Source organism: Corapipo altera, unplaced genomic scaffold (genome assembly GCF_003945725.1).
Source record: "Corapipo altera isolate COAL_440 unplaced genomic scaffold, ASM394572v1 55778, whole genome shotgun sequence".
In the NCBI taxonomy this organism is placed as follows: Eukaryota; Metazoa; Chordata; class Aves; order Passeriformes; family Pipridae; genus Corapipo; species Corapipo altera.
In genome coordinates, this window is record NW_020885315.1 from 3,843 (window position 1) to 20,984 (window position 17,142).

The window sequence follows — 17,142 nt, forward strand, 5'->3', positions numbered from 1 at the left end:
CATCATGTCCCCTCTGCTTTGTCTCCTTTTTGGAGCAACAGCCTCATTGCTGGTAGAGCTGGATCTGATCCCACCAGTACTCCAGCCTCCACAAGCTATCCCATCTGGCTTACCAGCTGCAGGATGAAGGATGCCATGAGCAGACTGTCATTCCCTGGGTAGCCCTTTGTCCCCTCCTGTGCCTCTCCCCAACCTCTGGCTGCCCAGCTCTCTCTGACCCCTCTGCTCACTTCTCCCCAGGACCTGGCTGTGCCAGTGAGCAGGCAAGTGAGTGACATTGCTCAGAGCTGGCACCTACCTGCACCTGCCCTGGTGCCTTGGGTAGTCCATGGCAGCACCAAGGCAGTTTGGTCCAGCAATAAATTGGGGTTGTGGGGTTTTGGTTTTGTTTTTTTTTTTTCTTTTTTTTTTCTGTTTAGAGAGAAAATAAAATACCTTTGGGGAACAGGAGCCAAGCTCCCCAGTGCCTAAAACAGCAATCACAGCACTTCCTCGGATTTATGGTGTTTGCTTTCACAATGCCAGCCGGGATCCTGTTTGCTTCCTGCTCTGCAGCTGCAGTCCCAGCTGAAGGCTCAGGAGATTCAGGTTTTATAACCCTCCTGGATCCTGCTGATGGCAACTTGTCCAGCATCTTTTATTACCCTCTGAGCCTCCTGTGGGGCTGGGGTGGGCTGCTGTCACCTCATCCCAGCACCCACTGGCTTGGGCACTTGTCCCTGCCCATTCACTGGGTCTCATCCCCGGCACTGGGCACTCGGACAGCCGCTCTGCAGAGGGAGTACCCAGCCCTTTCTGGGAGACGAGGCCAGCAGTGCTGTGCCCTTGGCGGGGTGCTCTTAGGCACAGCTACAGTCCAACAGCCAGGCTAGGCAGGAGAGCTGGGTCCTGCTGGGAGAATGCTGAGACATGGATGTGAGCTTCTGCAGGATCCCGGGATGCTCAGGGATGGTGACTGCTCCTCACTGGCATGCCTGTGAGCAGTCCCTGCTGTTGGCCTCTGCCTGATAAAGTGACTGCACTTCTAGAGAGGCACTCTTCCAGCCTCTATATCCCTTTTGTGGCTCTTCCCCTGGTCTCAGTTGTCCCCTGAGATGTAAGACCAAAACCAGCTGTCTCCTTTCAGTCTCCATGGCAAAATTTCCTCCAGGATGCACAGTCTGGCACAGCGGGAGAGGGTGTCAGCTTCTCCAGCCACAGCATCCCTCAAGAACCCAAACTAAAGTCCAGCTCCAGCTGCTGCATTCTAAGCTACAAGCCCTCTCCTGTACAAGCTGGATCAAAATGCTCTGCATCGCCCATGATGGGGTGTGTGCTGGGACCAAGTGGGTGTCCAGGGATGCAAAAATGGGGGAAGGAAAATGGTCAGGTGGGGGAATAGCAGGACCAACAGGCTGTGGGGGACCACCGGACCTATTCCCAATGCACAGCCACAGTGTGGAGGGTGCTCCACTGCCTAGCTCCCTCTGCAACATGCCAAGGAGTGTCCTGACCCTCCTTCCTCTTTCTCTGCACTTTCCCAGCAAAGTGCTCTGATGACAAACCCAAAGACCGTGAGTGAGCAGTTAGTCTTAAAACTTCTCTTTGGTAAACCAGAATGGCTACAGAAATCCTGGGAATGCCTCCCCGTGACCCTGATGGAGCAGGGGCAACGCCCTTCAACGCAGCCAAGAGATGCTGTTGCCCCAGGTTTTGAGCACCCTTCTGTAAGCCTGTCCAAATCCTGCAGGCCTCCAAGTGAAACCCACCACTTTTGTTTAACATTTGCTGTTCTTGGTGATGAAACAATGATGGATTATTTCACTGCAGTTACTAGCGTGCCAAACCTCTTTTTCCAAACACACAATAAGAATATTAATTTACTGCTCTGACAACGAACACTTTTATCCTCCTTATATAGTAGCAACTCTGCACCAAAGGGCAAGTTCCATTTGTCACCGTTACACTCCGCCATCTCGTCTCATGGCCTCGTGGTCAGCAGGTTATTCCTGGGTGCTCAGAGCTTCTCTGGTTTATTATTATCCTTTCCCAACAGATCTCACGCTTGCTGCCATCCAGCCAACCCACTGAGAGGCACAACATCATGCAGGACACTATGAGAGGGCTGGGGTAACTCTACAAGGGGAAGAGGGGATGCAAAGCCAGGGCTGCTCCCTGGGCACTGAGAGCATAGGTTGCAGGACAGGGATGCAATGGGATGGCGAGGGGGTCCAGAGCACCACAGAGAAGGGACTACACCTTCAAATCTGAAGGTGGAGAATCCAAAGCGGATAAAAGGAAGCATTTTTTTTCTCACTCTGTGCTTAATTAGACTGCCACAGGAAAATGCTTGGGCCAAAATTTAGCAGGATTCAATGCGGGATTGGGCACTTAACAGGGACAACAAAAATATCCAGCTATAATAGAGGATGCCAATACAAATTCTGGAAGGGATATTAAGCCTCACGCGTCAAGGTGTAAACTTATCCCAAACTCTCAAAAAGCAGGGAGCTTAATGCAAGGGCAGATGACCCACATATACCACCATTACTGATGCAGCCTCGCTGCCAGCACAGCCCCACGCTGGCCGAGCCACAGCCTGGACTGTCCCCAGGGCCCTGTTTCCTGCTGCCGGCAGCACCTCTGACAAGGGCTGTGAATTTCTTTTGGCAATTCAGCCTTTTACTTGTAGCTCTCCGAGGTCATGTGGCTCCCAGGGCTCTGACCTCCTCCATCTCTCCCATCCCTTCACTTCGCCAGCTGATAACAGCCTCATCACTTCTATCCCGAGGCAGCCCCTCTGGATAAGAGCCTGGGCAGTCCACGGGCACATCCCTGGGTGGTGTGGCATCTTCCCATGGCTCCTTGATTCCAGCCAAGTTCCTGGTTTCTCTCTCAAGTCACTTGTTGCCCAAAAGCACATTTGTCTCCTGGTTTCATCCCTCCTGTTCCCTCTTTCTGCTGAGGCTGGTCTCCAGACTCTGAAAGGGACTGCTCCAGTGTCTCATGGGTGCTGTGTGTACACAGGTCCAGCCCCCTTTCATGAGCACTGCTCAGATGAGCCCTGGGTCTTTCTCCCCTGCTCTGCATCGGCAGATGGTAATTGCCATCAGCAAATGGCAATCACCGTTTTGCCTGCTCTTGGCCAAAAAACCTGCTGTCACCCTCAACCCATGCATGGCCACAAGCCTGGCACGGCCGCAGCCCAGGCTGGGATGGAAGTGCTGTGCTGTGGTACCCAGGAGCTGGGTGCAAGCACCTCCATCCCCAGTGAGGACGGTGCCATTCCATCCCACACTGGCTGTTAACGGGACGCCTGTGCTGCTCCATCCCCTGCGAGATGGGATGCTCCCAAAACCTTGGCTGCTGTGAAGGATCAGTGACGGTTCAGCGTGACCAGAGAGGAGCCTGGAGCTCTTCTGGTCAGGAGCCAGGGTCTCCTGTGCTTGCTGCTTACGTGCTCACCACGCTGTTGAGGGCAACCCCGCTGGGGACCCTTGGATCTCCACTCCCTGTGGAGCTTTGCACCCACAGGGGCTTCCAACTGGAGACATTTCTGGAGGGCATGAATCAGCTTTTCACAGCTTGTTAAAAATCTTGATCCTACCTCTTGTTTTCATGCCTTTCAAATCAGGAAATGAGTTTTACAACTTTTCCAGTGGGGCACAGCTGGTGGCCAGGGTCGTAAAGCTGAACTTTATAAATATCTCTTTTTGGGATGGGGGAAGAGCATTAAAAAGGCAGAGAGCAAGAGAGAGAGAGAGAGAGAAGGGAAGAAGCAAAGGCAATAGCGAAGCAAGGTGAACAAGCCCAGCTTAACACCAACCATGGCTGTGCAAGCTCAGAAGATGGGGTGTGCTTGGGGCAGGCTTTGCCTGCTTCTCTCCCTCCTCCTCCAGCTGCCAGGCTCCCAGGCCAAATGCTACTTCCAGGCTAAAGGTAAGTGAGGTAGTGAGATGGGAAGAGGCTAATGGGAAGAGGAGGCCTCAGCTTTTCCAGCATGGCAGGGCTCTGCTCTGTGCCTGCAAAGTATGGAAGGGACTGTGCTGAGCTCAGGAGCAGGATCATGGGCCAGTGGTGAGTGGAAGGAGCAGTCTATAAACCACACAACAGCTCCCCAGGGCTCTGGCTGAGAAACAGCTGTTTGGGCCATGAAGGCTCCTGGCAGGAGCCTGCCTGGAGCCAAGTGTGAAGGACTAGTAGCAAAGAGAGGAGGTCTGCCTGTCTTTCCTCTGTTGACTCCTCTCAGGGCTGCAGAGATGCTCAGACCCCAAAGGGTGCTGGATTTGCCCTCTCCAAGGAAGCAAGAGCCACTTGCCTCTGCTCTAGGCCCACAGGGTAGTGGGGAGAGCTGCAGGGCACGGCCAGGAGAGGATGGGTACATTGCCTTTGGCAGATGTCTGGGCATCCCATACCTGCAGGGTGGTCGACAGATCACCAAATATTTTCTGTACCATGAGGTGGGTGGGACGTCATGACAACCCTGATCAGGGCACAGGGATGCCAAGGAGGCTCCCACTCACCCCCAGCACAGGCCCATGTGTCCTCATCACCACTGCTTCCTTTGCAGCTCCCTGTGAGTACGAGGGGAAGCAGTTCTCCCTTGGGGAATCGTGGCTGAGCACCAACTGCCTGCTCTGCACCTGCCTGCACCCCATCGGCGTGGGCTGCTGTGAGACGTGAGTGAGGGGCTGAGGGGCACTGGAGTGGGCTGTCCCTGGCAGTGCTGCACACCACAGCACCCCTGTGCCTGCAGCAGGGGGTCTGGTGGCTGCAAATGCAGCAGATGTCAGAGCCCACCGAGGGCTGTGCGGTACCAGGCACTCGGGGACAAGGGACAGAGGTGGATGGGACCCCACTGGGGAGTTGAGGGTGGTGGTGGGGTAAGCTGGGGAGGCAAAGCAGTGGGCAAGGGTGTCTCAGCACAGTGAGATGCTCAGCTGTGCCAGAAGCTGTGTCCCAGCCCGAGCTGGTCTGGAAGACACCCTGTTTGGGGGGCTGGCAGCAGAAGAAGCCACCTGGCCCTGCCAGCAGCCCTCCGGCACAAACCAGGGGGAGCTGACGGCGCTGTGCCCTCTTCCGCAGCACCCAGCACCCCATCGACTTCCCCGACTGGTGCGAGGCCCACTACGACTCGCAGACCTGCCAGATCTCGGTGGTGCAGAAGGCCAACCCCAGCCTGCCCTGCGTGAAGACCGTGGAGCACGAGTGGGGCTCGGCCGGCACCCCCGAGCCGCTGATGAACAAGGTGCTGGGCGCGGGGCTGAGCAGATAAGAAGCTCGGCAGCGCCCCGCGCCCCTTCGGCGGCGTCCTCCCTCCTCCAGAGCACACCTCCCGCATGCTCCAGACCTGCCCCGTCCTGTAGAGACGTCACCGCCGCCACCTCCAAGGGAAACCACTATCCACGCACCATGGTACCGAGCTGACATTTACACCCTCACGCTGCCACAGTACGGCTTTGCTTCTGCCTTCAGCTTCCTGAGCCAAGCCAGGGCATTCTTACTGTGAGATACCCTGCACCCGGCGGGAATGCAGATCCTACGGGATTTCCTCCCAGGTGGGCAGAAAACCTCGTTACTAAAGAAAGGGCTCTGGCACTAAATCAGCCTGGCTTGCAGGAGTCCTGTACTCCCGCATCCACCCTGAAGTGAAGCAGCTCCCTGCTCCCTCCCAGATCCATATCCCTGTGCACAGAAGCTGCTGGGAGCTCACTGGGGAGCATCATGGTCCCTCGTGCAGGACCCTCAGACCCCGGCCAGCCCCTTCTCTGCTCCCAGAGTGTGTGGGGAACAACCCACCTCTGGAACCACTAATCCCCCTGCTCCTGCAGGTTCTGGGGTCCCTAGCACTGCAGGTCAGCCCTGGGCAACACCACAACAGAGCCAGCCCTGGGTGGACAGCAGTGCGGGGGGAACCACCAGACAGCCCCTGGGAGGACCCCCACCCCCAGACATGCAGGGGAGCAGGGAGGGAGGGCTCAGGAAGCAGAAGCAATCCACATGTGCCAGGCTGGAGCCAGCCACCCTGGCAGCCCGCCCCAGCTGGTGCCATGCTGTGTTGTGCAGAGCCTTGTGTAGATGTTTCTGTTCTTGCAATAAAGATACTGAACAAAGAGGAGGTCTCCAGCCTGTGACTGCCATGCAAAGTGGGATGTGTCCACCACTGGGAACAATGCAGGAATAAGGCTCTTGGGAAGGCTGAGTTTTGCACATTCAGATGTTTATTATTTCCATGCAAAGAGGAAAGTTCATTGGAAGGTTTGGTAGAAATGGGGAGCTTGCTGTTGAGCAGGGAGATCTCCATCCCAGCTCCTGGATGCACAGCCTGCATTCCCTACAGCTCCCCAAGGATCCTGAGACCAGCAGGATGCCCTTACACCCAGGAATGCAGACAACAGCCCAGGGGCTCAGTGCTGCTTAGTTTTGTAGCTGCACTACTATTGTGCAGCCACAGCAGAGGCTGCACCCAGGTCACCAGCACCTGTTGGCAGTGTAGGGCTGGCGTGCCAGGACCTGCCTCTTCCAGGTGAGGATGGCACTGGACTGTTCGTGTGGGACACCTCTCTGGGAGGCAGGATGCCTGCCAAGACAGGGGAGTGAGCTCCCATCCAGCCCAGGTGGCCAGTGTGCTTCACCTGGATGCCAGACCTTTGCTTGCAAGGTCTCTCTGTAGGGGCATGGCTTTCACCCAAGGGTGGTACGAAGCTTCACTGGAAGACCTTCCCTCTCCCTTCTCAGGGCTGGGCCTTTCCCTCTTGGAAGCCCCACATGGGGTAAAGGCATGTCAGCAGTTCCCTGGGAGGCAGATTTTGTTTTGGTGAGTGCTGGGACTCGCATCTTCACCCAGGCAGGAAGGGTCCAGCTCTCAGCCGAAGGCTGCAGCACAGGACACTGCAACAAGCACAGTGATCCTCCACCCACAGATGGGACAGAGTTGCCCGGTGCCCACCTGGGCATCACAGCTGAAGCCAAGGGGACACAGGGATGCATGCCCCATGGCATGCTGGTGACAGTCCTGCCTGCTATTCCCACCAGTGGCACACACTTGCAGCACTGCAGGCCCACCAGCTCTCCCTACTTCAGATGGTGATGGAGTTAGTGCTGGAGAACTGAGATACGTAGGAAGCCAGGATGGGATTGGTGGGAAGAACTTTGATGGGCAAGTCCCAGCTGAAAGTGTCCACTTCCATCTGCTCTACCCCAGTCCAGGTAACAGCCTCTGACTGGCTCCCACGAACCAAGCAAGTCCCTGCCGACTCCCCAGAGGTCACAAATTCGAAGTGCAGCCTCCACTTCAGGGACACTGTGGGCAAGAGGGGGATCAGGAGACAACATCACAAGGGACAGGGACAGCAGCTGTCTTGGTGCTGGCTGTCCTGGCAAAGGGAAATGCAAATGATACCACTCACAGAGATGAGCTCCCTCCCATGGGACACAGCCCTGCTGAGCAAGGCAGGGCTGGGGACACTGCAGTCCTTCTGCAGGTCCCTTCCCTGGTGGGTACATACCAATGTTGGTGGTGAATCCTGGGGTTGAGCTGAGTGGGATGGGCAGGCTGAAGCTGCTCTGGGCTGTGTGCAGGCAGGACTCCTGATGGCGGGCGTGCGTGGTGAAGGAGACAGGCTGCCCCCGACGGCGCTGGAACTCCTCCTGGATGCTCTCCTCCGTCTGCAGGCTCACTGAGAACTGCAGGACAGTCAGCAGGGTGCTTGTTCTCACAATGTCACACAGCCCTTGTGTAAAGCCCATGGCCTCCATTTCCCAAAAAAGCTCAGGACTGGATCATTCCCCACCTCACACTCCAAGGAGACCCCAACTGGGTCTCACTAGAAACCCTCAGTAGAAAACCCCCAGCAGCCCAGTGCCATCTAAATCTCTTCTGACTCTCCCCCACCATAAACCCCTGCCTCTCCCCAGTGACCCAAGAGCCAAAAATGACCTGCAGACATGGGATGTCCCCTTCAGAGAAGTTGAAGGTCCCAATGACATCCTCTCCGATCTTATACACGGTCTTAAAGATGCAGAACGTTCCCACCTTCCCACGGGTGTTGCTGATGTTATACAGGTCTGTGGAGCAAGAAGAGGGCGGTAGGAGTTGTGTCAGGATAAGGCTCTGCTCCATGCAGTGCCCTGGGTTAATGACATGACCCCATGCCTGCTGCTTGGGTGTGAAGGGCAGTCACTGGAGGTGGTGTTCCTTCCGGGAAATGCCTGCAGTGAGCAAGAGAAAACCACATTCTGGCTGTGATAGGCCAGAGGGTCTCTCTGGTTGAAGCAGGAAGAGTCTGAGACTGGCTGGGAGGCCCCGACCCAAGGAGGCCCTGTGGAGCTGTTCACAGCCCCAGTTGGAGCTTCACTTTGTCAGTGAGAGATTTTTGCAGCTGGCCTTGTGCTCCATGCCCAGGTTAGGAAGGACAGCAGGCTGGAGCAGGGAATATGACCTACGCAGGCTGCGTCGGGAGGTGGCCACCATGAGCAGTTCTGTAGCCAGGTCGGCCAGGCGAGAGTCTTTCTTCAAGCTCTCCTCCTCCTCCAGGAAGGGGTTTGAGGGCGCAACAGCCTCATCCTGTGGGAACTGGTAATCCTTGAGCCCTGGGGAGAAGGTGAGAGTGTCAGCAGGGCAGGGTGCAGCCTGGCCTGTTGTGCAGGGAGGGCAGTGCGTGGCCTCACCGTGCAGCACGAGGACACGGAAGGGCACGCGCAGGAGCTTGATGGGGGAGTTGACGCGCTGGCAGCCGATGGTCAGCTTGTACACGTACTTCACAGACTGTCCCCGGAAAGAGGGAGGGCCGTCCACAGGCAGTGTCTCACAGTAGGAATCTGCAAGGGGTGCAGAGAAGTTCCAAGGGTTGGGACCAGCAGCAGTGCTGAGCTAGGGACAGTGCCTGGTGCTTTCTGCTGCACGGCAGTCCAAGCACATCCCCAGCTCCCCTGCACCAGGCGCACTGTTCCTCACATCACACGCACCGTCATCCAGACGTTGCTTCCAGCACATACAACCACACACACAAACTGCCTCTAAAGAATGTGAAAGATGTAAAATCCAGGAACACAAACACATGAGAGTCACGAGTTCAACCCGAATTTGCCTCTGTGCACTCCTTCACCCGTCACTCTCACAGCGCAGTCACGCGCTGCAGTCTCCTCCAGGCTCTGCCCCACGCGGGTGCTGATCAATACCTCATGCCTCTTTTGGTATTTGCTTTACACAAACCCCAAACTAGCAACAAAAGCTAGTTTCTTCCTGTATTTTTCTCTGAAGTGCCAGGTCTAAATGGTCAAGAAACAACACCGAGACCTTCGCAACAACCTGTGGCATGTCCCCCTTGACAGACTGATGACTTAGACCACGAAGCCTCTGACTCTGAGGCCTCTGAGATGCTGGAGCCTGGCTTACACCACACACAGCCCTCTCAGAGCCCCTTGGCCACCACACAAACCCCAATTCTCCTGACGCAGTGCGAACACTTCTGCAGCTTTCCCAAACCACATGCTCTACTAACAAGAAAGGCACAAACAGTGAACTGTGGAAAGTCTCCACCTCTCTGGCTTGCCCACCGTAACGCAGATACACCCTGCCAGAGGAAGGGCAGCATCCTGCTCTGAAACCACAGCTCCTTCCCCAAGTCTGGCACATCCTGAATACTGGGGCTTAGATTAAAAGTTAGGGTTACATTTTAAATATAACTCCTAGATTTAAAATAACAGGACTGGAAGGAAGAAAAAGGCCTGTGCTAGTGCGTAGTGTCCACAGGATGTCACACCTTAAAGCACAAGCCTGTCTTGCTCGACCAGGGTTCAGATAAAGCAGAGAAGTGTCCTGACAGGGAGGAAAATCAGGTATTTTCACAGAAGCAAACTGCTGTACGAGACTTAACAGGAGTGCTCACAAAGACCTTCTTGCCCAGTGAGGATAATCTGAGCAGAGACCACCGCTGTCGAAGAAGGATGGGCAGTTTGCTACCTGGCACAGGAATGCCAAGACTCAGGAAGTCCCAGCTTTCTTGCATATCCCAGAAGGAAGCACATTCCTGGCACTATGGATGCCTTCCTTACCAACCCACTGTGCCCTCTGGCTGGGCTCCAGGCCCGTGTCCAGGCTGCTTCCATTTCCTCCCCTCTCTATGATCTAACAAATATTTAAAGGTATTACAAAACCGGAGAGGAGGCAAAAACAGCCACAGAAATGACTTGAGGACTTGAGAAAACGTTTCATGGTGACAAATTTAAAGAGCTCGGCCTGGGCAGAGTGTCAAAGGGCTGGGAGATGAGTCAACTTCAACATATAGCCACCATAACAAGTCTGAGATATTGGGGAATAAGTTGGTCAGCAACTGAAAACAAGGCCTTTTATCAAGAGACAACCCTGACACAACCTCAGCTGTATGTGCCAGCTCTGGTTGCACTTTAATAACACAGTACATTGCTGAAGCAGAATTAAGATTTCTTGGGTTTTCTGTTGGTTTTTCTTTCCCTTTCCAAACTGCGTAGCAAAACTCAAAACTTCTGAAAAACAGGAAATGAAGAATTAAGATACACACCCACATGGCCTTAACTCTCCCTCCACGGAGCTGGCAGGAGCCCCCAGGAATGATGTGCAGCCGTGCCAGCTGCAGTCTCGCGTGAGAGCAGCAGCACCACTGGTTGATGGGATCGGTGTGAGCAGCCTGGCAGAGAATGAGACCAGGGCTGTGATACAAGGATTTTAGTGCTAAAAAGCCACTGCCACACACAGTGACACCACACGGGAGGCATGAAACGGACAGGTGCCTCACACAACCAGCGGGAAAGGCTGTAACAAGAAACCTCGAAGTATAGATGTTTGTGTCCTTCCTGAGGCGTTGCATCCAAGCGCCAGGAAGATGTGGGCTGTTTGTGCCGGTGTCACCCAGAGGCAGAGAGGACGCACATCACAGCATCAGAGGGAAGGACAGACAATCCCTAGCTTAGCTGGGAGCTGAACAGCTTCTGCCTGCAAAGCCAGCGCACAAGGAAATCCCCTCAATCCATCTCAGCCACCTGGAACTCGGGCTGTCGTCACTGATCTGCTCTCCCAGAGACTGCCCAGCCTGCCTGAGATGTTCCAGGAAAAGGAACATCGCCCTGCTCCCAGTGAAGGGATGCTCCAGACCCACACCTGCAAGCAGCAAGGAGCACAGGAGAATTCAAGTGAGCCTCAGGCCAGCCGAGATTCCTGACTCCTCCTCCTCCCTGCTGGCATGGCCAGCTCTTTTTCCCAGTATCATGCTGTAGAATAATAAGTGAATAACCAAACATCCTCAGATGACAGGCTCTGCAGCTTAGTGGCACAGCCCCAGACGACACTGCCCCACCCTACTAACCAGCTAGCCAAGCCAGCCCGGTTTTACCCTGTCCACCTTTCCCTCCAGTCAGGCCCCTCCAAGATGAGGAAGGCAGGAGACATCAGCTCCAAAACCAGCATGTCACAACACTGCGGCTCCTTGGTCTCACTTGCAGCTACACTCTCACCTCTGCAGAGCTCAGTGCTGCAGCAGAGCCCCCTCCACCACAGGCACTGCCTGTCCACTCCCTGTGCTCTGCAATTTGAGAGGCCTCCATCAACCGTTCCCAGCAGATCCCTGGGACAACCTGATGGAGCTCTCCACACACAGCCTGCAAGGCCCAACATCACTGCTGCTACATCACAGGCCACTGGAACGCAAAGGAGATCCGACACGACTTGACAGGCTGGGTCACACAGCCACCGACTGACAGACAACAGCACATACTCGTATTTTCACAGCTGTCTACTCAGACATGGAGAGCTCTGAGCAGAGATTAGGAGTCCTCACTTTTACAGCAGGAAAACTAGAACACACAGAAGACTGTGATCTCCAGGACAGCCACAATGTGAAGAGGAAGTACAAACCTTTGGAGGACACCAGACTAAATTTCAAGAATACTCCCATGTGGCTGAAGATACAAAGGCAAGGAAACAGAGGTGTGTGTAACTGTTCCTTCAGCTGCAACTAGGTATTTCAAACATTTTATTCCTTGCAGCTACACAAGGGACCTGCAGCAAAGGCCGTGGGCCACGGGTAGGACTGATGGACATGCTGCAGGTGCACAGCCATAATGCAGTGGAGAACACACTCCGGATGATGCAGCAGCTCCTGAGCACTCACGCTCCCATCAAAGCATCTCATCTTCCACAAGCACCAGGGTCTCACACTTGCAGCACTTGGGATGGCAAAGCTAGTTTTGAAAGCAGAGCTCCCTGGAGGTGAACTCTGTGAGCAGGGTAAGAGAAGACAAGACTCACAGGACTTTGACTCTCCAGGGTCCAGTCGCAAGTCACAGAAGAGAATCTTTGGTGGGGTGGACAGGATACACTGACCCCGCTCTCCTGGAAGAGAAGAAACATGTGAATGCTGCCCAGACTTGGGCTGTGTCCAGGTCAGTCAAGCTTTATGCTCATGGGGAGGAACAGGGAGAAGAGGGCTGAGGGAACATCTCATGCCCCGGTCATATCATGAGACATTACCAGAACAGCTGGGCAGACAACTGTCATGTTTCATTCCAAGCTAGTGCCACTTTGATCCCAGTATAACAAGGTCCCACAACAACCACCGCCAGGGAATGACACAAGGAAAGCAACACAGACTTCCCACTCACTTCTTTGCATGCTGCCCTCATAACACACATTAGGGTCTACTTGAGTCCTGCTTGCTGTGCTCTCTGTCCCTATCTGGGGTGACAGAAGTAGCACTCACCTCTGTTGGGGACGAAGACGGTCTCGTTCTCTGCCTGCACGTCATGCTTGCTGCCATCCGAGGGAGGGAGCGCCACCCTGTTCTCGCTGGCGTGGAACTGGCAGTGGATCTGGGCGCTGGCCCATGCCAGCATCTCACTAAAAGCAAAGAGCAACACTTGTGTCTACACTTTAAACCTGGATTACACCAAGCAGGAACTGGGAGGAGAGCAGCTCTTTCTGCTCAGCTCCAAGCAGGACTGGCTGTCTGGAAGAAAGAAGGCCTTGCTACACTATCACTGAAGCCACTCTCACAGCTCCCCTGCAAACAAGCCTTGTGAGCAAGCTCAAGGTGTGGTGCTGACCCAAAGCCACTTCCACCCCAGCTGCTGACTGCAGTTTCTCACAAGGCCTGGCTCTGTGGCTAGTCTTAGCCACTACGCCATGGGCACAGCACTGACACAGCACAAGGAAACAACCCTGCCCCAAGAACCTGCTGTGCAAACAAGGCAGAAGACAGCAAGCAGCACAAGTCAGCAGCCCCTGTCCCCTTCCCTGGGGCCAAGAGACAAGGTGTAGAACCTCACAGGGATCTTCGAGAAAACATGCTGAGGTCAGGTGTTCCAAGATCTGGTCTAAAGGCTTACTCATCTTTCTCATCACCCAGAGCTTGGGACTGGCCACTCACTGCACTCTGGGGAGGACACCTCGAGCTGCTGCACATGGGCCTGGGCTGGCAGAGGACTTTTAGCCATGATAACCTAAATCCCAAGCCAGAGGAGACATGCAGTGCAGCACTCCATTAACACAATCATCAGGGAGGTGGGCAAATTCAAAAGCAACAAATACCTGCAAGCTGGGTTCAACTGCCCCTGCCCACAGCTCCCGGCTGCCCCAAGCTCAATACTCCTTGGGGCAGGCAGGGCACAGACATGCTTCCTCCCTCCCTCCCCACAACATCAGCTCCCATCCCTGTCAACATCAGCTGCTGGCTGTGTCAGACCAGAGCAGGATGCTTCTGGGTCTTTCACAAGGACCTGTTTTCCCCTCCTGATGCAAGGGGTTTGCTGACGGCTATGGGGGAGGCAAAGGTGTCATTTTGTCCCCTCTCTGAACAGCCACAGGAATGAATGTAGGGCCACGCATCCAGCACGAAAAACAGTCTCATGTTTTGGACTCTGCTACGTCCTCAGCCACTCCACAAGGCATTTCCCATGGCATTACTGAGACCTTTCAGTTTCCAAATCACTCATCCAGTTTTATTTCAGTGGTTTTTATTTCTACAGTTCAGCCACAGTATGATTCCTGTGGTGTTTTCGAACATCATGATCTGATTAGTAAGCACTGACACCAGCCTTAGGTGGCAGAGGGATTTTTTGCGGCACATGGGTGTCTCTTGGTGTGACACATCAGAGCAGTTAAAGGTCTAGATGAACCAGGGGAAAAGGCGTGTCAGCTGACTAAGGATGCACTATTTGATCTTTTGTATGTGCTGGCTGCCTTTGCTCAAACACACCTTGGTTACTCTACCCAGTGGCTTCTAATCCTACAGTTGTAACTTTGCATTCTCAAAAAATACCAGCACAGCTCTTCCATCAGGGTTGTTTTTTTTTTTTTTCTGTAAAGTATCTGCTATATGGAAAAAGAGAACTGCTCTTGCTTGAGACAATGTTACTAATTTTATATAAGCTTACAGTGCCTTCAAACACTTTTGAATATTTTTTCTTTCTTTTTCAGTGTTTCCCAACAATACGCCACTGGATTGTTTTCATTTTTTTCTAATCAGACATCCAACCAAAATTTGCATGCCCCTTCCTGCCAGCAGACCTGGCTTGTCCAGCTGGTGGGGCACAGAAGGATCCTGCACTGGTGCTGAGGTCACTTCCCTCCTGCCTCGCCTTCCTCACAGCTCCTGTAGTCCACACAGGCTGTGGGCAGAAGAGCTTTGTTTCTTGTATGCCTCATACTCCACAATCAATTTACCTCCTACCATTCCTTCAGTTCTGTCCCTGTGCTTCAAATGCGTGCCTCTCCTTCCCTCCACCTGTCAGCCCCAAAACCTTCCAGTCCCTGACAGATCCATCTGCCTGCTGTGCAGTCGCTGTGGTTTAATTTGGCTCCTGCCTTTATGCAATCCACAGCTTCAATTTCCAAACCACCAACCTATTTGCTGTCACCACTTGTATCACTTGGCCAGGTCTCGTCAGATTGATTGTTTGTTTGTTTGTTTGATTGATTGATTTTAAGAACTTTTTCCAAGAGGCAGTCTTCTACGGAGCACAACACACTTGAAGTTCCCAAATGAAGCTCTGGTAAACTGCAAACCTACAAAACCATTCCAGCTGGTACCCTTGCAGTCCCACACATTTTAGAATCAGGAAAAATGACTCAGTCATTGCACAGGACAGAACACTGATGGAAGCTCAGAAGCTGGATACTTGTGCCACAGCTGAATTTGAAAGCTGAATTCAGCAGGCAAGAGGAAGCAGGAAGAAAAGATGAAAAGTTAAGGAAGGTAATAAACATAGAAGCCCCACAGTGGTAATACAAGAGATTGCTCTGCTGCTGAGACTGCAAGCACTGGGAGTGAGCCCACCAAAGCAAACATGTGTGAATTTCATCCGGTGATGAAAAGATGCTGAACATGACAGGGTTGGAAACAGACACTTCCCAGGAAGGTCTAGAGATGAGAAAGCACTCTCCACCCCCTGAAGAATCAGACAAAGGCCCACACTCAGCGGACATGGAGGCTCTGGGTGATTACTTGTGACACAGAGTCACCCCCTGTGAGCCAATACGGGAAGCTTCCACCTTCTTATATTTCCTCAACACTGATTTTAGGGACAGTGATGACAAGGGGAGATGCAGCACTCAATCAAAGGCTGGGCCATAGAAAATGCTGTCAGAGAAGGTGCCTCTTTCTGACCCTCAACAGTGCTCACCCCTACGCCTGCCATCTCTGGAGGCGGGGATCACACTGATCCCTGCAGCACTGCTGGGTAGAGAGAGCTCCCTCCACAAGCACAGGAAATAATGACGCTGCCTGGATGTTGCTCTGAGGGACTGTCACCCTAGTGTAACCAGATATCCTGCTTTGACAGCCAGTTTGGCTTCATTTTCCGCCAGTAACCCTGTCACTGAGGGCTCACCTGAGGGGCAGAGAATCTCTAACTGCATACTTCTTTCCTTGCCTCCTTCCTGGGGGCAGAAGACCAGAAGAATTACCTCAGCTTCATCCCTGAAACAGCGATAGCACAAAGCCCCCTTAAGGGAGCGCATCAGGCAGGGAAGTCACAGTGGGCTGAGCTGGCACCATTGCCCCACACCTCAGCCATGAGCGCTGCTGCAGAGGGAGAGAGGCTGGGTTAGGGACCCAGGCAGTTCCAACATTTGGAGGCTGCATGCGCAGACTAACATAGGCCCTGTACCTGCTGGCGGAGGTCGAAGAGGCCGACAGTGGGTTGGTGAAAGTGATCACACACTCCAGCACCTCCCCTGCCAGGAACACAGGCCCACGGCCCAGCTTGGCCAACACCTCGATCATGGCTTGGACAGCCTTGGTGCACACCTGCCAAGAAAAAGAACAACAGTGGATGTGGAATCACAGAATGGTCTGGGTTGGAAGGGATTTTAAAGTTGCATTTCGTTTCAACCCCCGTGCCACGGGCAGGGACACCTTCCACTAGACCAGGTTGCTCAGGGCCCCATCCAGCCTGGTCTTGAACACTGCCAGGGATGGGGCACCCACAGGTTCCCTGGGCAACGTGTGCCAGTGCCTCACCACCCTCACGGTAAGAATTTTTTCCTAATATCCAATCTAAACCTCCCCTCTTTTAGTTTAAAGTCATTCCCACTTGACCTGTTGCAGCGACACGGAGGGATGGCTGGGCGCTGCAACTGAGGGGGAACAGGGACACAAACATCAACAGATGCACTCCCCCCCCCCCCCCACACCCCCCCACACACACACCCCGGAGGTGTGCGGGAAAATGCGCACAGCCCTGGCCTTACACACACATACACCCCATCCCCCCGACCCTCACAGCTAAGAGTGGTCTGAACACGCCGCGAGAGTGAGGAGGGACAGCCCTGACACCCCCAACCCGCGGGTCTCGGGGCCGGCCCCGACCGCAAACACGCACACTGGAAGGACCACCCGAGCGATCAGGGACACAGAGCCGCAAGGTCCGCGCAGCTCCCGCCCCGGGGGCCACTCACCGCCCGCACAGGCCCCGCTCGCCGCCCAGCGCCGCTCCGGCCCGGCTACTCTCAGCCGGTCGGCGGGGATCGGCAGCGCTCGGGAACCCTCGGGTGACGCTCGGGAATCCTCGGACCGCGCTCGGGAACCCTCGGGTGACGCTCGGGAATCCTCGAGCTGCCCTCGGGAACCCTCGGGCACCGCTTGGGAACACTCGGGCGAAGCTCGGCAGCGCTCGGGTGGCGTTCGGCAA

The 17,142-nt window shown here is 54.5% G+C and overlaps 2 protein-coding genes across 2 annotated transcripts; one reads left to right on the forward strand and one right to left on the reverse strand.

The window, feature by feature from the left end:
• The first annotated feature begins 3,806 nt into the window (after positions 1-3,806).
• On the forward strand, positions 3,807-5,254 carry MSMP (microseminoprotein, prostate associated). The gene is made up of 3 exons (XM_027631516.1): positions 3,807-3,918; positions 4,550-4,658; positions 5,065-5,254. Exons 1-3 carry the CDS (start codon positions 3,807-3,809, stop codon positions 5,252-5,254), a joined length of 411 nt encoding a protein of 136 aa, XP_027487317.1.
• Positions 5,255-6,178: 924 nt separating this feature from the next.
• RGP1 (RGP1 homolog, RAB6A GEF complex partner 1) lies at positions 6,179-17,013 on the reverse strand. The gene is made up of 9 exons (XM_027631515.1): positions 16,910-17,013; positions 16,120-16,259; positions 12,714-12,850; positions 12,263-12,346; positions 8,650-8,799; positions 8,425-8,571; positions 7,919-8,046; positions 7,488-7,665; positions 6,179-7,282 (listed from the first exon to the last, which is right to left on the reverse strand). The coding sequence occupies exons 2-9, from the start codon at positions 16,233-16,235 to the stop codon at positions 7,059-7,061; spliced, it is 1,164 nt and encodes a 387-aa protein (XP_027487316.1). The 5' UTR covers positions 16,236-16,259; positions 16,910-17,013; the 3' UTR covers positions 6,179-7,058.
• Positions 17,014-17,142: the final 129 nt, after the last annotated feature.